General features: G+C 33.9%; 1 protein-coding gene across 1 annotated transcript in view; it reads right to left on the reverse strand.

The window, feature by feature from the left end:
- Positions 1-24,926, reverse strand: part of LOC148942838 (dynein axonemal intermediate chain 1) — a 49,750-nt gene that overhangs the window by 21,129 nt on the left and 3,695 nt on the right. The window contains exons 2-9 of the mRNA XM_089102372.1: positions 19,212-19,346; positions 16,653-16,830; positions 15,783-16,051; positions 13,943-14,063; positions 12,000-12,215; positions 6,350-6,538; positions 4,583-4,830; positions 2,411-2,582 (exon numbers count right to left, since the gene is read on the reverse strand). Coding sequence (XP_088958498.1) covers positions 2,411-2,582; positions 4,583-4,830; positions 6,350-6,538; positions 12,000-12,215; positions 13,943-14,063; positions 15,783-16,051; positions 16,653-16,830; positions 19,212-19,346 — 1,528 coding nt within the window. The remainder of the gene's footprint in view (positions 1-2,410; positions 2,583-4,582; positions 4,831-6,349; positions 6,539-11,999; positions 12,216-13,942; positions 14,064-15,782; positions 16,052-16,652; positions 16,831-19,211; positions 19,347-24,926) is intronic.

A 24,926-nucleotide genomic window follows, 5' to 3' on the forward strand; every position in this document is an offset into this window, starting at 1 on the left:
TCAAACACCTAACTTCCAGAACTTAAAACTACGTTGAACAAAATGGCTATCACATAATTTTGATTGGATGTGTTTGGGGAAAAGGTGGGCGTGAGAGGGGGGTTAGTTACCATCCAATCCCTTTCAACTATTAAAAAGCGCGCTAGACCTTTGAATTTGTAATCGAACGAGCCTTTTTTGAAGTTTCTACGACAACACCTTCTATAAAAACCTTACGTGCCTCCAGTGCATAACTTACAACCCTTGCCCCGAGGGTTGTGAGGGAGTGTCCTCCTCAAAAACATATTTTCTATCAGGAAATCAACTACACTGAACAAAATGGCTATCTCAAAATTTTGATTGTATGTGTTTGGGGAATGATGGGCGTGGGGGGGAGTTAGTTGCCCTCAAATCACTTTCGACTATTAAAGGGCGCTAGCCCTTTGAATTTCCAATCGAATAAGCCCTTTTCGAAGTTTCTATGACAACACCTTCTATAAAAAAACCTTATATGCCCCCAGGGCATAACTTACAACCCTTGCCCTGAGGGTTGTGGGGGAGTTGTCCTCCTCGAAAACATATTTTCCATCTGGAAATCAACTACGCTGAACAAAATGGCTATATCAAAATTTTGATTGGATGTGTTTGGGGGAACGATGTGCGTAGGGGGGGGGGCTAGTTGCCCTCTAATCACTTTCAACTATTAAATTGGGCACTAGCCCTTTGAATTTCCAATCGAATAAGCTTTTTTAAAGTTTCTACGACAACGTCTTCTATAAAACCTTACGTGCCCCCAGGGCATAGCTTAAAACCCTTGCCCCGTGGGTAGTGGGGGAATGTCCTCCTCAAAAATATATTTTCTTTTAGGAAATCAACTGCGCTGAACAAAATGACTATCTCCCCATTTTCATGGGAAGTCTTTGGGAGACTGCTGGGCGGGGGGGGGGACTTGCCCTCCAATCACTTTCGACTATTAAAAAGGGCACTAGCCCTTTAGATTTCCAATCGAATGAGCCTTTTTCGAAGTTTCTATGACAACGCCTTATATAAAAACCTTATATGCCCTCAGGGCATAACTTAAAACCCTTGCCCCGAGGGTTGTTCCTCAAAAACATATTTTCTATCTGAAAATCAACTACGCTGAACAAAATGGCTATCTCAAAATTTTGATTGGATGTGTTTGGGGGAATGATGGGCGTGGGGGGGGTCTAGTTGCCCTCCAATCACTTTCGACTATTAAAAATGGCACTATCTACTCCAATTTCAAATCGAATCAGCCCTTTTCGAAGTTTCTACGACAACTCCTTCGATACGAAGTGCCTGTCGAAGAAAGAAAAAAAAAACAAAAAAAAAAAACATTGTGGCCACACCGTTCTTTACTATGATACTGTTAAATACTTACAAACATTTAATAAGTTGCAATATATTTGCTAAGCCAAAGGTCATGACTTCATAGAAAAAAATATATAAAATTGCAATTTTACTAAAAAAAGAAAATAAGTTGCAAAACAGATTACTATGGTTTCATCTAAATAAGCTTGAGAATTTTTAAATATGGTAAAATCTGATACAATTTTTGCGAAAACAGCCACGGAAAATATTCTCATTTAAATCAGAATGATCCCTGTAACAGAGGTATGTGTATTTTATATTCCAGAAATTATTCTAATCTCCTTTACTGTTTACAAAATCCATACCTTGTCTTAATTTTTGCTTTAGTTTGATATATTTTCTTCATAAAGAAACGTTTTCATGAATGAAGAAACAGGATGGAGCAATGGTCCTACAGAAAATTTTTAGTTAAAAACAAAGGGTCAATAATACGGTTTTTCCAGCCCAAGCACCTCTCTTGAAATGCTATCAGTAGCTCCGCTGAATCTGAATTTCAAATTACACAAAACAACTAATTTTTTTGCAAGGAGTATGTCGACTTTCTCAAACTTATGCCCCATAGAGCTATTTAGCGATAGTTAATATCAACTAGTTAAGATAAATTAACAAATATACACAAAACTAAAGTTCAATATGAATTATCGATGTACCAGCCAAATATGGAATCTTATTATGTATTATTCAATGCTAGCCATATAATTTTTCAAAATTAAAAAGAAAGATATTGTGAACTTTGTTACACTTCATTTATTGTTGAAATGAATGCAGGCCTATATAATAGGCCAAAGGATAAACGAAATTAGAATATAAGGTTTTTCATGAAACGTACTTTAAACAGCGTGATTATGAAAGAAACAGCTACATATTATAGTAAAATAAAAAAGAAATTAGATGTTACAAAAAAATCTCCAACAAAAATGAAACCAAATCTCGTTGATCGAGTTAAAAAAAAAAGTATACAAAACTAAAGCTCTACAATATTTCAGAATAACTGATATTATTTCGGTAGTTTTGCAACCAAACTGATCATATACCTTACCTAGAATATCATGACGATTGATCTCATCTGAAATCTGACCGTCGAATTGTAGTGTAACTACCAATAACTGGACAAGCTTTTTCTGCGAAATGAGCCATAGATGTACTGCCCCACTGAAGCTCACGGTCACAAAAGTTGGACACGATTCTATTTTGTCGGCTACCCATTTTATCTAAAACAAACTTCTAATATGCTACTAATATCTAATTTTTTTATTTTTTTTTAATAATGTCATAATAGTCTATTAGGACTTAAATAGTCACAATGATGGTTGATTCTTTTCGAGACTGATGTAAGTTAATTTTTCCATCGGCGGCAAGGACAATAATTAATGATATGACTATTACCTTGGCAATTATCACAGGTCTAGTACATATTTTATTTCATTTAAATCTTTTAAAAGTGTATTTCACTGTATACACTGTATTTCATTTAAATTTACTTTAGTTTTGTATTTTTTTTTCCGACCCTAAAGAAAAGACGCATGGAGATCCTTTAAAATTGCAATAGTGGGAATTAAGGAAATTTTATGATGTTTGATTAATACTAAACTCTTGTTTACAAACTTGCATTTCTTTCTGGACTCAAAACGAAGCAAACACAACAGAGGCAATATAAAACAAATTCAAAGTTTTTCATATCAAATCGGTCAAAACGGAAAAGAGAAAAACGATATCGAATCAAGGAAAAAGAAGCAAATATAGTAATAGTAATACATTCGGTATGTAAGAGAAGAATTTTTTTTTGTATGAGGAATCCTGCTGTTCACATTTAAAATAAATTTTTTTCTAGAATTTTCATTTTAAATTTCTTCCAATTTCCATTTTGTCCTGTTTAGATGTATCATCAAATTTTAAAAGAAAGAAAATTTGGCTTGCAGCTTAAAATTTCTCCTCTTGTTTGCACGCATAATTTAAAATTTTAATTTGTTTTGCCTTGAATTAGAGTTGAAGGAAATTAAGGACAAAATTCTTCTGGTGGTACACACAAATTAAATTCAGAATTTTTTTTGCCACATAAAAAATTAAACAAACGCAAAGTGTTCAGCCAAATCACATACCCCTGTCTGCCTTGAATTTACATCACTAATAAAGATAGCGGATAAAGCAGTTATAACAGACATCTCGTAGTGTCCCTGAGAGCCAGTGATAGCCAACAAAATCAAGCTTGGTATGGGGAGGAATCAATACCCCTAGACCTATGAAGTGTAGACCGAGGCCACAGTTCATATATTATCCAGTATGATCATTCTCTATCTCACCCATTATAAAAACCCGGACCGGGGTGCGAGTGCTCCGGAGAACGTTTTGGCAGATATAAACATGTTAGACATGCTATACAGGTTAGTCTGTTTCCGACTGTTTCCATCAAAGTGCATTGAAACAAACGGAAATAAAGCTAATGCAGAAACAGGCTAAACAAGCTAAGGCAGAAATAAGTGGGAGGAGCTTTTTGTTCACGAAGACCAGAAATGATCTGCGATAATCTTACTGGTATATTCTGTCTACTGTGACCGAGGGAGAAAAAAGGATCCTTTGATGGGCAACAGGATGTGTAACAAAAGGTTCTCTTGCTCGTGCTGGTTCTGAGGAGGAAGTGCCACCTGTCGCTGATCACTCAAAAGTGGTGGATGACTCTCCCCTTTTTTGAAAGACAACTGCTTACCTGCTAGCCCAAAGCTAGCAGGTAGGGTCTTCAAAAGGGAGATATTTTGGGGAAAACCATACTATTACGAATGGAAAACTCTGAGAAAAAAGATAAGCAAGCCCCATCTAAAAAACCACACGCTAATAACCCTGTCACTGTTGATGGTTTGTAGAAGCAACGGGCCTTTCTGGACCCATTGCCGCGTGAAAACAATACTAAAAGCAAGAACGTTGTATTAGAGCCAAGAAATGGGTAAGAGACTGGAAGCAAATTGAGCTGCCGATTAGTTTTTGCATCCCCATTGTAATTGATGTGATGACCATGCAGCTCTTTATCGAAACACTTTTTCAATACATTTATGTTGGTAGCAAGTCAAAATTTCCCATACTAGAGAAATTGATTTAACTTCAGCTCATTTCATGAAAATAAATGTTTAAATTTCGTAGATATTGTTAAACGTAGATATATTAAAAGGATATTGTTAAACAATTCCTCAATGCAAAAAAAAAAAAAATAATGTTGTACCTGATTTATATTGGACGAATCTTTCGAAATAAGTCCAGAGCTTTCATAGAGTAAACCGGACAATTTTGAATGTAAACTATATATGTATACAGAGCCATCTTCCGTTGTAACTCCCAGCAAGTACGGTCTTTTCGCGTGGAAGTCAAGGGATGTCACTCCTACTGGAAACTTGAATACTTTTTCTGGATGGAAAGCATTCTTAAGGCTATATAAACACACTAGTCCACCTCCATCAAAATCAGGTTCCTCTAGAATATAAAACGTTTGTTAGTCACTTATAAAATAAAAAGTGGTCAATGATCCATCACCTCTGTAAATTCCAGCAATAAGTGTTGGGATATTCATTACCATGTAGTCAAAGTACCGTAATAAATGGAATAGAATAAGAGCAGATGGGACTATCCCAGAATAATTAGTTTTATGCAGCTTTTATGTATTTATCTTGTTTTAAAAGAAGCATCCAAGTGGAAATAAAGTGAGAAAACTTATTAAGAGCATATTAATCATGGAAAAGTGATTGTAATCTGCAACCTTTAGCTACTAGTTCCCACTTAAAACATTAATTAGGCATGCACAACCTGCATGTCTCTGTAAAATGAATTTTACTTTAAATTTATTTATTTCAGACTCAATCAGACGGCGGTATCTGGATAGGGGATTAAAACAGGAAGCAGCATCTTGCAAAATTCAACACTCATAAAATTCTATATAGCCTAAAATCGAGAATAAAACTTACAATTCCCACTGTTAAAGGATACAAACTGGGTATCCAAGCATGATCGCTTCTCTGACAATACTTTGTTAACACACAATCAATCTCATAAAATGCCTATTCTTAATTGAATTTTACTAATACGGATAATCAGTTAGGGTTAATTTAAACCAAAAAAGGAAAACCAAAAAGAGGAATGGGGAGAAGATTTACACGCCTCAACTCCAAATATTCACAAATACCTGAGTTAAATAAATCTTAGCAATTGTAAAAAGCGGTTACACTCCTGTCCAAAGATTAATGGCACCAATAGGACAGGAGACTCTATGGGGAATTTGCACCCCTTAGATTTTTGCCACTCCTTGATATATTTTCAAAATTAACTTCCTTTGTATTTTCCTAGAAAATACCATTTTTGTTGGTATTTCATTGAAAAAAATGATAAAAAAAATCACTCTCCCCAAAATTTAGAAAATATATTTAGCCCCAATTCCCCAAAAAAAATTTCGTATGCATTAGTACTACTGTCTGGGATGTGTTCAGATCTGAGATTTATTTCTCTAAGGTTTGTTGCATTTTCTCCAAACTAAAAAAAAAAATAATAATAATAATAGGCCTAAAATCTATTGCCAGAAACCAACTTCAAAACACTAAAAAAAAGGTAATGCAGAGAAATAATTCCTTAACAGCCAAGAACCCTTAGCAGCCGCAAAGGTGTAATTTTAATATAGCAAAAAAGCTGTTCTTATCTTTTGTAATGATACTTACAAAGAACTTTATTTACGATACTTAACTTCTTTTTTTGCATTTCACAAATGAAATTCCCACGCGCAACTGATTATATCCAATCATTTCTATTGTTGAATAGCTTAATAAGTAATTTTTGTTGTCTTACCAGACCCAAAACCAACGATTAAAATTTGAGACAACACTTCAATATTGTCTACAAAGTTTTATATCTTTTTTGTCCTTACTGTCATTAGTATTTCCTGCTACTTTAAAAAATAAAATCCTTAACTGAACGACTAAACCAGTAAAAAGTCGTTTGATCATACCAGACCCAAACCCAACTGCAAAAAGATCAAAGTACTTCGGATTCCAGACTAGAGACCGCACACATGTTCCAGATGAGTTAGTTTTTATTCCTCGAACAGCATCAGTTGGTATTACAAACCTCCATAAGGGTAACAGTGTTCCTTCATTTTCTCTGAAATAGTCTGCTGCGTCTTCAAAATATCTGAGATCTAAAAATAAATGTTCTTGTTTGGTTAAGCAACTAATAAGTGTAAATTTCTTCTTTTTTTCTTGTTTATTTCTCCCTTGTGCCTACTGACTGCAGGATTTTTTTTCCTAGCTTTTCGATAGTTTTATTTCCTTCGTTTATATCTACTATATGTTTGACTTTAAGCTCTTACTGGTTATTTATATACATTTTGTTTCACCTTTGCTTCAGAAAAACACAAACAAAGTCAAATCTAATCATGATCTAACAAACGCTAAATTTAACGGAAAAAGAAAATTCATTTAATATTAGAATACCAGAGCTATTCCCCTATATACATTTTTTGTGAACTCATATTTTTTGTTTAAAAACACTACTACTACTAACAACTCACCGCAGCACCAAGCAGCCTTAGGTTAACGCAGCTACACACGCTCCTCCTCCATCCCAATCTATTCAAAGCCTCCCTCTTTACACCCTCCCAGGGAGTTCCCATGTCCCTTAAGTCTTTCTTTATGACATCTTCCCACCCCAATCGCGGACGACTTGGTTTCCGTTTAGCCCTAGACTGTTGACCAAAAAGGACAATTTTCAACAATCTGTCATACTTCATCCGCAAAACGTATCAAAGCGATCTCTACCTTTCTCTCATTATAGTCCTAGAAAGCGGGATTGAACCACACTTTTCTTACAGGTTACTGTTTCAAATACTGTCAGTCAGCCGGGTACCCAGTACAATCCTTAGGCAATCTCTCTGGAAAACATATAGCAAATCTTCATCCGCTTTTTAGAGCACCCATTCTTCAGAACCATATTTGACCACTGTCATCACTGTGGCTTCCAATATTCTAATCTTTGTTTGCAAACTTATCTTCCTATTCTTCCAAACTTTTTTCCAACTGTGAGAAAACACCCTGAGCCCTGGCTATTCTATTTTTAATATCTTCACTACTCCCACCGTCTTTACTAAGAATACTACCAAGGTAAGGGAAGCTGACCACCTGATCAATCTTTTCGCTACCCAACGTCTCATTTTCATCTTCACTTATTCCTAGCCTTAGCGACTTAGTCTTCTTAACATTAATTTTCAAACCTATTCTAGCACCCTAAACTCACAAAACATCCAAAACTTCATTCATTTTTCTTACACTTATATCTAGGATACTTAATTTTTCAGCATAATCTAAGTCCAGGTTATTTCTTCCTTCCCATTTGATCCCGTGGTCTCTAATTGCCTTTCCTGTGCCCCTTCAGACACAGTCTATCAAAATAATCCATATAAAGGAAGATAGAACACAACCCTGCTTAACTCCTGATTAAATACGAAACCAGCTGCTAAACTCATTTCCTAACCATAGCAGTTTTATTCTCGTACATAGCACTAATCACTTTAATGTATTTGCTGGTATACCATTCAAGTATAAGACCTTTGCTAAAGCTCTCCTATAAACAGAATTGAACGCTTGCTTATAATCTATAAAACTGAGGACCAAAGGTGTTTGATAACTCAAGCACTCCTCAATTATTAACCTAAGAGGGAAAATTTGGTCGACACATCTTCTAACCTTTCTAAAACCGCAGTGTTCTTCTTTTATCACTTTGTCTACAGCATCTCTCGTATTACAATTGATTTATGGCTCATTTAAACTTTAAAGAAAGCGACAAAGCTCTGAGAGAGCGGAGGAATTAAGTGCAAAATGATTTTCGAATATATGTTTCTTTCAATTCATCTTGACTTTTTCAATAGGAAGCCTCATCCATAAATGAAAAATTATATTCTTGAAGCAAGAAGTAGTTAATTAAAGTTAAAATCCTTTGAAAAATCAGTAGCTTTTTTTTAATTCTTTTTCAACTCTGTATTTTTCAATAAAAATATTTTTAGTGTTTCAACTCTGTGTTTTCTAAGAATTTTTTTTCAAACTTTGTTCGAAATTTTTTCAACTCTATATTTACCAAGAAAAACATTTTTAGTGTTGGATATGTTTAAAAAATTCCCCCCGAAAAGCATAGTTATTTGTGGTACACGGACAAAAAAACATTTAATCACTTATCGACACATCGTTTAACAATTGTTGTCACAGTTGACATTAATATAACTCTAAGCATGCTGAAATTTAACAAAATAAAACACGAGCCAAAGAATGAAAAGATGGAATTGTAGAAGAATAAAAAGAAAAGAAATCGAGGTAGTGCCATCATCATGGGAAAAATGAGCAAACGAATCTAACTAAGCCAATAAATTTTCCTCAGTCTTTTAAAGTTGCCATATGAGTGACGTTTTCAAACCATTACATGCAAACCATTAAAAAGAGCATTAGCCATTTCAATTTCCAATCAAATGATCCCTTTTTGAAGTTTCTACGAAAACACTTTCTATTAAACCTTATATGCCCCCAGGTTACAACTTACAACCCTTGCCTTGAGGGCTCTGGGGGATTGTCATCCTCAAGACCTAGTTTCCAGAACTTTCGTAATCGACAAATGGCTATCCCAAAATTTTAATTGGATGTGTTTGGGGAAAAGGTTGGCGTGAGAGGGGGGTTAGTTGCCCTTCACTCACTTTCGACTATGAAAAAGGGCACTAGCCCTTTGAATTTTGAATCGAATGAGCCTTATTTAAAGTTTCTTCGGCAACTCTTTCTTATAAACTTTATATTCCACCAGGGCATAATTTGCAACCCTTGCCCTTAGGGCTGTGGGGGGTGTGTCCTCCTCATAAACATAATTTCTAAATCAACTACGTTGAACAAAATGGCTATATAAAAATTTTGATTGGATGTGTTTGGGAAAATGGTCGGCGTGGAAGGGGTGTTAATTGCCTTCCAATCACTTTCGACTATTATAAAAGGCTACTAGCCATTTCAATTTCCAATTGAATGAGCCCTTTTCGAATTTTCTACGACAACTCCTTCGATAAGAAGTTTCCGGGCCAAAACCAAAAAAAAAAAAAAAAAAAATATGTTGTGCCAACATCGTTCTGTGTACGGTTTTATAGGGATGTAGATTCAGATTATTCTGGGTTGGATACTCAGATCTTATCGTTCATCGTTAATATGAGTAGCGCTTTAATAATACATTGTGCAACATCGTTCTATGTACATCGATCATCGTTAATATGAGTAGTGTTGTAATAATACTTTGTGAAAACATCATTGTATGCACATCGTTCATCGTTAATATGAGTAGGGTTGTAAACCCCATCCTTTCTAAAAACCAGAATATAATTTGTACTTTACTGAAAAAAAAATTCAAATGAATTTACTGAAAAAAATCTTTGATTGGATGTGTTTTGGAAAATGATGGGCGTGGAAGGGGTGTTAGCTGCCTTCCAATCACTTACGACTATTAAAAAGGGCACTAGCCATTCCAATTTACAATCGAATGAACCCTTTGCGAAGTTTCTACGACAACCCCTTCGATACGAAGTGCTAATTCAAAATTTTGTTGGCAGGTGTTCGGGGGAATGGTGGGCGTGAGAGGGGGGTTAGTTACCCTCCAATTACTTTCATTTATTCTTTACATTTATTCCTTAAAATATTAATTAATTTTTATTTCTTAAAGTTATAAAAGTGAAAACATTTAACAGAATTTTTTTCAGTAAAGTACAAATTATATTCTGGCTTTTAGAAAGCATAGGGTTTAGAACCCTACTCAGATTAATTTCTGCTCGTTTTGAGTTTGACTTATTTTAATTTCTGTTTGTTTTGGGTTTTATTTATTTATTGATACTGATTTGTGGTTTTTGTATGCTTGGTAGATTATTTGATTCTATTTTTGTTCATTTTTGGTATAATGGAGTTCATTAATTTTTTTTTTTGAAAAACTTACTTTATGCAACAAGTTTTTTTGATTAATTTCTGTTCGTTTTGTATTCACATAGTCTTTTTTCAGAGAGAAAGACTGAACCTCTTCTGAAGTTAAACAGCCATCCTTTCCATAAAAAACCTTAAATAACCCCTGGGTTATAACCAACAACCCTTGCCCCTAATCTCTGGGTTTTTTTCCAACCCCAAAAGCCTTGTTACATGATATTTCGACTATTTTGAATAGAATGACTTTCTCAAAATTTCTATTAGACACATTTGGGGAAAATACGACGTGTGTGAAGGGGGAGGGGGTAGCTGCCCTCTGATCACTTTGACTCTTAAAAAGAGCCTTAGAGCGTCTTATTAAAAATTCAATGAGCCCCCCTCCGAAGTTTATACGACCACACTTTCTATAAAAAACCATATATGTCCTCAGAGCATAACTTACAACCGTTGTCCTGAGGGCTGGGGGGATCTGTTATCCTCAGACATAATTTCTAGAGCTTTCTGATAGGCTGAACAAAATGGCTAAATAAAAACTTTGATTGAAAGTGTTTGGGGAAATGATAGGCATGAGGGGGGAGGGGGCATTTTCCCTCTGATCCCTTTCGACTAATAAAAAAGGCACCAGTAGTCTAAATTTCCAATCAAATCCTTCCAAGTCCTTTTTGAAGATTCTGCAACAAAACTTTCTATAAAAACCTTATATGCTCCAAGGGAATAACTTACAACCCTTGTCCTGAAGGTATGGGGGGAGTGTTGTCATCCTCGAAGACATAATTTCCATACCTTTCAACTACGTCGAACAAAATGACCTTATCAAAATGTTGATCGGAAATATTTGGGGAAATGATGGGCGTGGGGGGATTCTTCCTCTGATTACTTTTGACTAAGAATAATATCCCTCTCAATTTCCAATCGAAAGAACCCTTTTTGAAGTTTTTACGACAACACTTTCTATAAAAACCTTATATGCCCCCAGGGCATAACTTACAGCCTTAATCTCAAATTTTTTTTTGTGTTTGGGGAAATGCTGGGCGTGGCAGGGGTGTTAGTTTTCCTCCAATCACTTTTGACTATTAAAAGGGCACTAGCCCTTTCAATTTCCACAAGGAAGGCCAACACTATTCAAACAGTAATCAATAGAGCACAATAATTGTGCTTATTTAATAAGTAATTGCAATTAATTACAATAGACTAAATTTTATATGTGGTTAGGCGAGAGTTATTCCACTTCCTACCATAATCAAAATATCAACCCTATTCTTTCCAAGACGTTATTGAGAGACTAATGCATGTTTACCAGAGAACAAGAAGCTTAGAGAGAGAACTGAAGACACAGTAAGACATCCATAAGCAGTAATGCTTACTTATATGTTTTCGACCTCTAAATGTACCAAAATTGAAATACATAACCCTTAGATTTTGAATTCTTGCTAATTAGTGGTAGACTTTCTAGCCTGTTATCTGCTGTCCTTCTAGCCTTTTGACTCAACCACATAAATTTCATATTTTTCGTCTAAAAATCATATATTCTTAATTGAAAGGAGCCATGGCCAATCACTACTTTTCATTTTGTCAATTTAGAGTAGGCTTAGAGGCTAACAAGACAATTTCGAAGGCCAAGAAAAGTATACATTAATGATAAATAGAGGGTACACTTTTGATTCATCTTACCTTGAGCAAGATCATCAAACATTGACTGACTGAGCATTCGTTCAATAACACTGGCTGAATGCTTGAGTCGTTGAAACCCTTCTGGTGTCAGTCCAGGTCTTTTTGACAGTTCTGTTGATACTTCTTCAGGCGATGATTCCTCGGAAGCAGGATCGGCAGGCGTAAAAAGTAATTGTTCAGATTCAGCACCTGACTCATCTTTTTTTCGTTCAATTTCTGCAAGAAAATTGCTGATCGTTAAAAGAAGAAGATAATAGTTGCCTTCTGAAGGATAAATAAAAAGAAAACGAAATATAGCTAGTACATAAAAAAAACAAATGTCATAGATGGGGGTCAATACACCAAACAAAGTATAGACGACATATATAAAAACCTTAGCTGGGGTCGGGACACCAGACACCTCCCACTTCCCATGCCTCAGAATTGTTTGGGGAGGGACACAATGAAAAAGTCTTTCATAACTGGAACAAGAAGTGTACAAAAATTCAAGACACTTTATGATTCTGGGGATTGGAGAGGCCTATCCCCCCACCCCACTGATTAAGTCCTTAAGCTGGAGATCCTCTTTATAGAGAAATCTCCCTGTAAGCACCAACGTAATTAATTTCAACTCATCATTATAAGAGTGGATAAGAAGTTTATCATGATGAAAGGTGGAAGTCAAAATACAAAATACTGAATATATATGTCTGAAATAAAGGGAAGTTCTGCCTTCATTGTCTCTTACTTTAAAAATTCTTGAAATTTCTGAATGTATAAATGACTTGAATTTCAGAATATGACCCCTACTGATTCGCCACTGCCCCAGGTTGATCTACCACCAGGCTCAGATGCTTTCTTATAAAAATATCACTCGTATGTAAGAGCCTGGAGTCTTGGATTCTAGCGCTTGGGGATTTTTTTACCAGTCTAAAAAAAGGCACTATGGGCCAGACGTGATATCTCAACAAAGACCGAAGTCAGAGTCTACACAGCATCCGTGCGAACTGTGCTTCTGTACACCTGCGAGACATGACCGCTAATGGCTGTAAAAGCTAAATCTTTGGACGCTTTCGATTGCCGCTGCCTTTGCTATATACTCCGGATTAGCAGATGGTCTAGAATTTCTAATAGCAAAGTAAGAGGCCGCTGTGGCCAGACTGAAGAGCTAACCTCTACCATCAAAAGATGTCATCTCAAATTCTCGGCCAGACAGCGCGCGAAACCAAACTTGCGATATGTCGAAACGTCCTTATCTGCAACCCAGTACCATCCTGGAGACGACATCGGGGGAGACAGATGAAAAAGGTTTAACAAAAATTCAAGGAGGACCATGAGTCATGGGGAGGCTTCTGTAGATATGGTAGGAGATGGGACAGATACTGGCTGAAAATCGCCGGGGAAGATTCAACCGACATATCAAAGTGTACATTGGTGTCGGGCAGGAACGTTCTTCGTCTGGTTCTCACCAAAAAACAGTAAGTTTTTTGCCTGGGCTTCGAATATCAAAATTCCTTACCTCCCCCGGGCCTCGAAGAGTAAAATGATATAATACAATGTTGCCCCCATAAAGATAAACGCTTATTTTTGGTTCGTAAAGATAAGAACCAAAAATAAACCACTGGTACTATTTGTTTTGCACTATTTATTATTACTTTTTCTGTCATTACTATCACAGCATTCCCTTGCAAGATTAGCCTTTGGCAGGCTATTGTTAAATTTTGACTTACAGTGAATTATTGTAATATTACCACTAATCACTAAGAAATAAAACACACAGAATCGTAAAAATCAATGTTAAAGAAGATATAACTGTAGAAAGATAAGTCAAATTTTAAGAATTACGTGAATGAACATCTTGCTTTTCTCCATCACTCATTCAAAAGAAGCTACCGAAGGGAGAATACTGTAGTAGAGCCACGAATCCTTAAGAGAATAAAGGTTGCCAAGGTAACTCTACTCACTTGCAATTATTACTGGCTTAGCCTTCCTTTCAAAAACATCATAGGCTACTGCTATCTCATAAAAATTTGCATTTGAAGAAAAACATTTCAGTACCGTAGTGGCTGTTGTAGATGAAGCTACCTAAAAAAAGATGTCACTGAAAAATAATTTAAGAACTTTAAATTTAGATATTGAATAGTTCAATATATATTACCAAATATGTAAAGCCAGAAGGACATAATTCCATCAACTTGGCGGAATACAAATTAGCTTTATTTTTTTGACCGGTAAATATTTTCCTTATTAAGGTAAACAATAATTTGGTGAAACTTTCTTTAGTATGTTAAATAAGGACAAGTATTTGAGAAAGGTGAATAAAACGTCCACAGATTTTCAGAGTTTGATATTTGAGCTGGTTCCTGTAAGTTCTTTCCTCCTGGTCCCATTACTTTTGTTAAAATAGCAAATAAAGCTTGCTTGAAAAGCGATTGTGCCCTAATGAAACAACCTTACTGAAACAACACATTGTCATTCCTAAAATTCTTACAGTTAATAAAAAAAAATTGGGGATGCTTTAAAAATATGCTCGTAATATTTTATTAACATTTCAAAGTTTTTATCTTATAAATAATGACTGAATATGCTTCCAAGTAAATAAAATTTTTTATTTATTATTCATATTATTTTTCATAAACTATTGATTTTAGTATAACAATAAAATATAACTAAATTCGTATCAGTTTGTTTTAAAGGTCAGGTAAATGGTAAGAAGTATGATCATAAACTGATAAGTTGTACTATCTTGATAAATTCCAATTTTGTTTTTAACGTTAATTTTTAACTCAGGATGTAAACTCAGCAATTTTATGCGAGTCTTAAACGGATATTTTTTGCAGCTTTCCTTTCAGTTTTTGCCTGGAGTTTCCATGTCGTCTGAAGTAAAATAAGAAACCCTCATCCTCTAATATATAAATGAAAGGCCACTTCTCTATTACTTACATTGCCTGGGATTCATAAGCAAAAAAGGCGTTCTGTGAAATTAAAAAAAAAACAACGTAGACTTACAACCCACACAATCAGAATAAGTTAGTTCAGTTGTTTGGTTCAATTTGATTTCTCTTAAACAATTTTCTCCTTAAGGTATTTTCAAAATACCTTTTTTTCCGAACAAAATTATATCGTCTTTTTTTTCAGCCAAATAATATTTGGGAAACGGAGATTTTGAAACAAATTCTCATCATTTCTTGGATACCTTAAAAATATTCGCTGAGTAAAGAACCGGTCCTTAATAGAACTACAGAGGCAAAAACAGATTCCTCGATTTTTCTTCTTATCTGTGAAATTCAGGATTGAAACTTAACACCTTTTGTCATCACTAGCAACCTGCATAAACCATCCCAGCCCTTTAATATATAACAGTCCATCAAAAATTTTTCCGCTGTTATATTCAAATGCAATAAGCCTGATTTTTTTTCTGGATTAGTAAGTTTATTTTATAGACAATAGTAGCCTAGACTTAAAAATAAATACAGAGAAAGCTAAAACAGTATTCAGCATAGGATGAATGAAAGTTTTTTATTTATCCCAAGTCTCATATCTTGGCCAGAGAACCATTTCAATCTACTTCTTTTAAGTTCGCAAAAAAAATACTTTAGCTAATTTTGCTTCCATTTACTACAGCTTGAGAATTCTTTAAAAGCTGGCAAAAAGCCAACGACATCTGATTCATAGCACACAGCGAAAATTTCTTCAGTAAATAGAGAGGAAGAGAGAGAAGGGGAGTGAGAAAGAATAGAAAGGGAAGAAAAAGAAGGGAGGGAGAGAGAAACGGGGACAGACAGATGGAGAGAGAGAACTTACTTTATTTCTGGTAATAGTGGTCTGTACACCTCTCTCACAATGGCTGAAAAGATTAACTTTGCTCAATCCTGCTTCAGTGACCTCTGACTCAGAATCACTCCCATCTTCTCCCTTTGAAGCATGTAATAAATTGACATTGTTTGTTTCTTCTTCGCCATGTGTATCGTAATAGCTTGCTTGTTGACTTCCTGATTCAGGTATACTCTCTTCATCTGAGTCTACTGTGGAAGACGCCTGAAGTATTTTTGGTGGATTTGGGTGAATATTCCCTTCAAAATAATTGAATAAAAAATATGGATACAAAGTTCATAAAACCATAGTTAGCACCGTAAAATCGCAAGCTTGAGTCTATGTTTATTTTTCCATTAATATTTAAGCTTTAAATGCAATCTTGTTCCTTATTAATTGGACGTACTATTGTAATATATAGATATATTGTACTAAATAATAGATAACTAAATAAGAGTCATTAGAACTTAGAGAGGGGAGGGGCATTATCCCTCGTACATATCTAAAGAAAAGAAGAAAACAGCAATATCTCTCACAAGTAGGTAAGCAGTTCTATAAAAAATAGTTGAGATCTTTCTTTCACTTTTCTAAAAGAAATTCCTCCTGAGAAAAGTCGTCCGGCTTCTCTCGACAGTTTTTCCTATGGTTCGGAACTCATCGAATAACCTAAGTTAGGTCACATACTATCTTAAAGGGTTTTATTCTTTTCAAATCTAAAGGGAAATTTAATTTTTTATTCAGTTTTACACTAAATATCTCATATACAATTTTAGAAAAAATAGATACCTTCTTCGCCTTCCAGATACACTGTTTACTTTTGCCTTTTTGTAACTGATTTCTGAGGAGAGTTTTTCAAACTACTCGCAGTATAAGCCAGGATCGCTTTCCTGATCAGCATTGGTTCATGATTGTACAAGACTATTGTATGATCAGGAGGCACGAAAACATATGCACCCTCAAGGTAGTCATATTGTATTATATTCCCTGGTAAATTTGGATTGTATACCTGGAGCCTGATTTTTACTACCCCTGGAATTTCCTGAAAATGAAACATTATAATCTTTAAATTTACTAGATCCTAAAGCATCAGAAAAAAGGCTATGATAAAAAAAAAATAGTTAAAAAAAATATATCGTTAAATCGACACCGTTCCGGTTAGTCAGAAGAAATTCCACGAGTTAATGTGTAATAAGTCCCGAGGAATTTGTTGTCTTTTGGTCTCCAGCATAAAATTGGTTTTCTCAAAAATATCGATGTTAAATTTTAAAAAGAAGAAGAAAAGCATAAAAGGACAACTTAAAACCATGATCACATTATCATATATGATCGTTAAGGTGTGATAAGTCCCGTGAATTTGTTATCTTTTGGTCTCCAACATAAAAGTAATGCACGAAAATTGGAAGTTAAAAAATTAGTTTTCTCAAAAATACCGATGTTGAATTTTTAAAAAAAGAAGAAAAGCATAAAAGGACAGCTTAAAACTATGATCATATTGTCAGTAGTGGAGATACCTTTAGCCGCTGTTTTTAAATAGGGCAATAGCGACAATATCTTGTAATCCTGTTTTAACGAGCTTTTATTTCTCCAGCTCTCAAATCCAAGTTACCAAAAGAAATTAACAATATACCCATTTCAAAAGATCAAGATTATCAAAAACTTTCATTATAATTTTCGATGATAATACTAAATACAAGATTGATCCAAACCAGTTTGGTTTTAGAGCAACACGTTTTTTTTCAAGACATTTACATCGAAATGGTTTTCGCCAACATTAGGGAAGTCCATGATATTTTAGATAACCAAACTGTTATAAATATAAAAGCACAAAACTTTGGGTGTCTGAAATTTCGCGTATGCATTCAGGAATTAAGGACTTATACTGTAAGGAATTATACTGTTCAACTGTTCTGCTTATCACGAGCCATCAAACCAGAAATAAAATATAAGGAATTTCTCAGTAGCCTTAACAGCCCAAAATTACAGCACATGCAAATAAATTTAAAAAACATCATTTTTTTTAAATATTTCAAAAGTAAGTAATTTCCCTAAAAAGTAAAACCTTGGAACATGCACGAATTAAGCTCAATCCCGGTGTTCCCTTTTTTAAGTGACTCATAAGGTAATATAATTGTTGCTGATATACAGTTTTACTGCATAGTTTGTCTTTATCAGACCACTGTTTAAGACATACAATTTATCACTGGATGACAAAAAGAGTCAATAGTTATTTCTTAAAAAAAAGTTCAATAATTTGCAAAGGCCAATATCAACTTTAACGGATATAGACTGCTCAAAAGCCAATTTGACCAAGTCAGTAAAATACGAAGAGGATGGAATTTAAAAAAAAAATGACATTGATGGACTTGACATTTCCCTGCGAGTTATCTGGTGGCAATTTTTTTTCATTATTATTTATAACTTGTGCTGTAGAGCTCAAAATATTCTAAATTAGATTTAGAAAGGACTTCAAATGAGCCTTTCAAAACTGTTTATTATTTCAGGGTAAAACCAAAGCTTATGTCAGGTACTAGTCAAATTTTAAGGGAAGTTCCTTGCAACCGTACAAAGATACGGGCCAATTACTTTTCTCAACAGCCCAACCTTCGAATATAAAAAAATGACTTGGTCATATTGGCTTCCAAAAGATCCAAAACATATAGTTCCTCGAAAAATAAGTATTTCCATTTCCCACCATAAGTCAATAATGGTTAATTTTTGGAAATTCCGATTTAGCGAACTGCCAAATTTCAAAATATTCATGGTCAAGAGTAAAAAAGCAATTAAAAGCATGAAAAAAATCATTAACTTGGCATCTACTCATATATTCTTTCAAAACTTCAACATGATTTTTATATACAAGTATATTCAAAAATTTCTATTATACAACATATACAAAAATTTTTATTATTTCACTGGATCCTTCAAGAAAAAAAAGATGACATAAGATCCGTAACTATAAGAATTTTTACGCAACAGCTGTCTTCCACCAGAGACAAGCATTTTAGATAATATTATTATTATTTTTTAATTTAAATTTGCAGTAACTGAACTTAAAGATTCTTGCAGTTATAGCAATTTTTCACCACAGAAAAGCATTATAGAGAATATATATATTTTTAATTTTGCAGTAGTACTAATCGGAAAACTTTGAGAACCAGGTAAATTCTAAGATGCCACTCATTTTACATGACTGGAATCAGGACGGCAAAATCAAATAGAACAATCAAGATTATCTTATTGCTATTGTAAGTATTTTAGTTTTTTTTTTTTGTACTGTTTTTACGCTTAATAATATTGTTTTTTCTTTGGACACGAAATTTTACTTGACAAATACGACTGCTTTTTATTTCTTGTTGTTTAAATACAGTGTGTATATTGAAAATGCGTCATTGATGACAAACGAGTTAAAACAATTCCTACCTCTTCTTCAGCAAAATCCAATTCCCTTCGAGTCCAAATATCTGACGAAATATCAGGCATAACAGTTGCAAAAGGTGCATCGGAAGCTAAACGGAGTCTATTGAAATACCCATGAATCATCAATCGGCCTATTTTCTAGACATAAAACATCGGTAAGACTAGTCCAATATATCAAGGCCTGAATCATACAAACCTCAAGGCCTGGACAAAAACCAATGTATAGATTATGAAAGTCCTACAGTCGACAATCTCTTGCCCATGTTAGCCCAATTAAGTTGATTATCCTAATTTTTGAAGTTATGTAATGATACCTCATTTTTACAATGTTATGCCAAATCAAATCACCTTGATTCAAATGATTTCATGAATCATATTCATTTTTTACCTGCCAATTTTGTGAAAACTGGCTTAACCTGTTAGCACTTCATCACCTGTTAGCCATCACTGATAGAATCAGGGAATTTTAATTTTCAGAAAAAATCTTTTAAAGAGTTCCGTACTTGTTCCATAGGCTTCAACTATTGGATTCGCATTTGTAAAGTTTTTCTTTACTGATACTTCTACAACTACTAATAACCACTCACCTCAGGTCGAAGCCATGCGAAGCCGAAACAGTAAAATCTATGTCGACTTCTTGGCTACATTTACTCTAAGGGTCACCATTCCTCAAGGCAATTAGTGATTGATTAGTAAATGATCTTCAGGTTTATTTAACACACTGATCCAGACTTTTATGCATGTGTGTTTGTATATAGCGTCAATATATTATATATATGACACCCTTGATGTGTTTTGTCATGGCCAAATAATACTTTAAATCTATCAACTTATCATGTTCCTATCAAGGCCAATAATGTTCAGATCAAAACTCACAATTACCCTTAGCACCAAACTACTCAAGTCAAGACGACCATATTTCACAAAAACAATGACATATAAAATGACAATACAATGACAAAAACAAGGAGCATAAAAAAATTAAATGGAAAATGTCAGAAATTTGTCTTAACTTTTTTTTTTTTTAATTTCGCAGATTGACATGCAACAAAGTAATTTGCACATTAAGCAGCAAGAAATACCAAATAAAAAGGTATATAAAACGTAGATTAAAGCAAATAACATTTTGCCTAACACTAAAGGTCGTGTATCACACTTCTTTAAAATACGTCACAAAGAAAAAAGAAACCTTCTTCTAACGTGTCTGTTATGTACTGTTCATGTTTACAGAGGCGGTAATATGCTCATAGGAGACTGGAGGTAAATGGGCTATGAATGAATACCCCTAGTTCCATGACTATGAAAAAGAGTCTTGTATTGTAAACAAAGGCGTTCTCTTATCTGGTTTGTTGCAGGAGAAAACAATGCTACCGTAAAGTATTTAAAAGCTTTAAATTGACTCTCCAATAAATTATATAACTGCTAAATGTGTCATTAAGTTTTTGGCACGACAATATATCAGAACTTTTTCTATTTTTTTTTTTTTATAGATATATATATAGTAAATGTTCATATCTCAGCTGCTACATACAAAATTTTTTTTTCATTTTGAGGTTTGACCCAGCCTAAAATGAAATATTTCATGCATATGATATGTGTGAAATATATAGCGTAACATTATAATACATAGCATTATATTTAACATGCTATGGAATAATTGTAATGAACTATATTCAGCCTATGAAGTCCTACAGGAGAAGAATTGTCAGCTTTTAAATTATATGAGAACCTCGAAGGATTCATTTATCGATGGAATAATTGTAATGAAGTATGTTCAGCCAATGAAACCCATCAGGAGAAGAATTGTCAGCTTTGAAATTGTATGAAGACCTCGAAGGACTGAGTCAGTTTTGAACAGTATATTTGTAGTGAAGGTAGTTGTTTGGTGACCGGGACCGGATCAGGATAGTAAGCTGTATCGATCCATATTAATTTATTTGATTATTATTTTCATTATATATTGTCAAAATTATAAATCAACGTCCTAATAATAAATTAGTGGTTTGTCCTTTAACTTTGTTGAGCAAATAATGAATATCGAGGGCTAGATAGGCGTTTGGCCGTCCCTGGTCTGTTCGGACCACGAGCCACTGTAATATGGTAGACTTCTGAATTAAGGTAAGTGAGTAAGGATTACGGGGTTGTGATACAGCAATTTGGAACCGCTTGCCAAGGTGAAATCATGGTTAGAGAAACTAGCCTACTACATAATAACTCATATCTATTTATTTCATATCTTGTTTGAAAAAAAACTTAAGCAAGGAAAAACAAATATTGCTTTTTACCTCTACCAATTGGTATATGTTTATATTTATATATTGTGTAAACATATGCAAACAATATCATGTGTCAGATATAAAGAATGTCATATGGTTTTACACAAGATGTCCAAGAAAATACCCGTACTAAAGCCGTTTATTAAGAAGATAAACGAAATTTTCCCTTGCATTTTCTTTTGCCATAGCCTTTTGCTAGGCACGTTTTTGGAAATGTGTAATCTTTATATAAGCCGTTCTTAGTTCAATTTGGCAAAATACAAAAAATAAGTGAAGAAAATTCAAAGGAGGTTCATTGCTTATTTCAGTTTTAACACATCCATTGTAACTGTAAAAAAATTATCCATAATTATTTGGTATTGTCTGTGCTTGGTGCATTTTAGAATATTTTTATCGAATCACATATGTAAAAAAAAAAATTTTTGCATACAATTGCACAAACAACTTGGGAAAGCTGTTTTAGAAGAAACCTTTTCCTTTAAAGAGTATCCTTGTGCGAAAAGAATATCATTGATGCGAAGACTTTCAAAAATGTAAAATATGGACTATGTCCCACTGGCTTCTTAAAAATTCCTTTCTGATAATACGTAGAATTCTGTTTTGGATATAAACAATTACTAACATAATTATAAAATGCATATTTTAAGCATGGAAATATTACGAAAGCTTGAATATTTTACTGGCAAAATGTGAAATTTTTGGCGGAAAGGATATTTCCAGACTACTCAACAAGACACTATAGCATTGACGGTTTAGTTATGAAATCCCCTACATACTACTTTAAAGTGTTTAAAGTCTTCTTTTTTGTTAGCAAAGGGAATTGTGTTCAGAATATTTGCAGTCCCATCACAAATTTGTTGGCTGGATGTATAGCTTCACCCACGTAATGATGAAGTAAATCTTCCTGTGGCGCTGCATAAGTGCAGCCGATATTTACCTACAAATTTCAAAAATTAGAAACCTGAAATTATAGATTTTATAGAGATTCCATCAAAAGCAAAAAAAAACTTTTTGAAAAATGAATATTTTCTTATCTAATCAACTATCTTTGTTTGTCAATTAATTTAATTATAACACACATATACCGCTGCATAAGGGAGGAGTAGCAATAAAAAAAAACGCAAATTAAAGTACACAATTAGCAAAAAAAAATCGAGTAGAATCCGAGTGAGTGAATAAACACGCATAGACTAAGTCTATGAGTTTATTATTCTGTACCAGGAATTTTATCAGAAACATCAAAATTACTCGTATGAAAGGGTGTTTTGTTCAAGGTGGAAGATTAAGAAGCAATTTTCAAAATTTAAAATAATCTTTATTATATCCAGATTTATCCGGATTCTATTAAACATTCCATTTAAGCGTTTAAAAATTTATTTTTTGATGATTTAGTCTAATTAAATGATTCTGCTTTAATGTTTAAATAATAAGAGTCCCTTGTAGAATTACAGTCATACGTCTGAAATTGAGTAAATTTAAAAAAAGATTAAAGAAGTTAAAATATTGCTTCTATTCTGTAACTTCAAGACAACCTCGATCTGCCTTATTTACTAACACGTCCATCATATGATCAAATAGCCCTTAAATGTGAGATTTTATTTCCGAAAATAAATATATAGAATATGAGTTGGGATGGGATACAAATACCCTCTTCGAAATAGACTAATTTTCATCACCATAAAATTTAAGTTAAATGTTTGAAGTATACTCGCGCTCTTACTTCTGACGAGAAAAACTTATTTTAAAATATTAAACTGCATAACCTAAAAAATAATAACTTTCTAAGTCACGGTGAATTATACCTTTTTTAATTTTGGTCCCATTATTTTACGGTTCCCAAGTATCGTTTTCTATTTTATCAAAATTTATTGCTCTAAGCAGCCTAGCCAGATAAAGACTGCAGAGATATTGACAAGTTGTTATGGTTTCCAATGAATCAACATGCAAGCCGTTTTCCTCGACAAAATCTTTTTAAAATATGAATGAAGAAAATGAAATCTCAACATATTGTGCTGCAGAGATGGAAAAAATTTGATAAGAGGTTGAAGTTTTCTTTAAATTTCTTTTTAAACCATGAGTGGCGATCTTAAAAATTTCGTTATTTTGTTCATTCGGAATTGCTCGTTTTAAGCTTAAAGGTCTTCTCCATTGACAATACACGACAATCTTCAAGTTTTGGGAGTACAGCCAACACAGAGAAGAGAGTGGGAATTTTTTTTATTCTTGCCTTTATTTACTTGCGTCCCTGGTTTAGGGACTGTTATCTAGAAAGGCAATGTACTTACGTTAAGATAAGTTTTATGCCTAATACTTTGTTTTTTTCAAATTTATTTCATACATTGACTCATATTCCTGGTCTGAAAATAAGTAACGCATTAACATTTGACGGAACAAAAATGATAAACGAATGCACCATGCTCATTCATATATTTAACAGCACCTTCATTGTTCCAGAATATGGCTGCCGGGTTTGTACTGGCGCTCAGAAAACTCTTGGCATAGCTCTAAAAGATGCAGAATAGGGCTACTGGGCAGATCGCAGCACCATCAAAGACCAACTACTGCCTTTGAACGAGAGTTTTGACGGTTCAATATTTTGTCGATGACTGTCTTTTACAATTACGTCCACCTATTTCTTTCTGCAGAGCCTAATCTTCCTACCATTTTCCATGATGATAAAGTAAGCATGTAGGCACAAAACTAATTTTGACTACCCAGAGGATTGAGTACCCTAAGAAAACGAGCTTTGTCAGTGCTGCGCAGCCATTTGGGACAGTGCTTCTGAAGAGATTACCGCAACATTCTGTTGATTCTGCCAAATTAAAGTTCAGCATATGCAATAAACTTACATGAAATAAGGTATAAGACATGCGACAAATCAGACATCTTGATACACAAGGGACCAGAAGTTACTTAAAAAACACTTAAGCGCAACCTTTGATTAGCAGGAAGAGTAATATAAAAGTTGTTAGACATGTTTTCTTGTTTCTAAAGTATTATGTTAAACACGGTAAAATATAGATACCAAAAATGTTCTACAGCTTTTTCTATGTAGAATCTCATGAAAAAATAATGAACCAATGAAACAGAAGAAATTTAGTTGTTCCAAACAATCTGCTATTTTTAATATAACTCGCTAATAAAACTGCTTTTAATCATTTATACTTATAGCTAGTTTAATACCTTTATAGCTATTTTAATATCACTGATTTTTTTTTTCGATCTAAACTGCAAGCAATATATATTTTCTATTCCTTAAAAAATGAATTTCTTAAAAACACTTGCTTTTACCTCACGTGACACATGGTTGATTGTGAAAAGATATTTCTCTTCAACAGCTACACCACAAATCTAAGTTTTCGATACACAATTTAGGGGAAATGGGGTCTATTCCAAATGATTTTCACTATTCCTACTACAAAAACGTATTTTTCAAACGTCT

The sequence above is a fragment of the Artemia sp. Qi Xiang Cuo genome, chromosome 16, assembly GCF_049724085.1.
Source record: "Artemia sp. Qi Xiang Cuo chromosome 16, ASM4972408v1, whole genome shotgun sequence".
Taxonomy (NCBI): Eukaryota; Metazoa; Arthropoda; class Branchiopoda; order Anostraca; family Artemiidae; genus Artemia; species Artemia sp. Qi Xiang Cuo.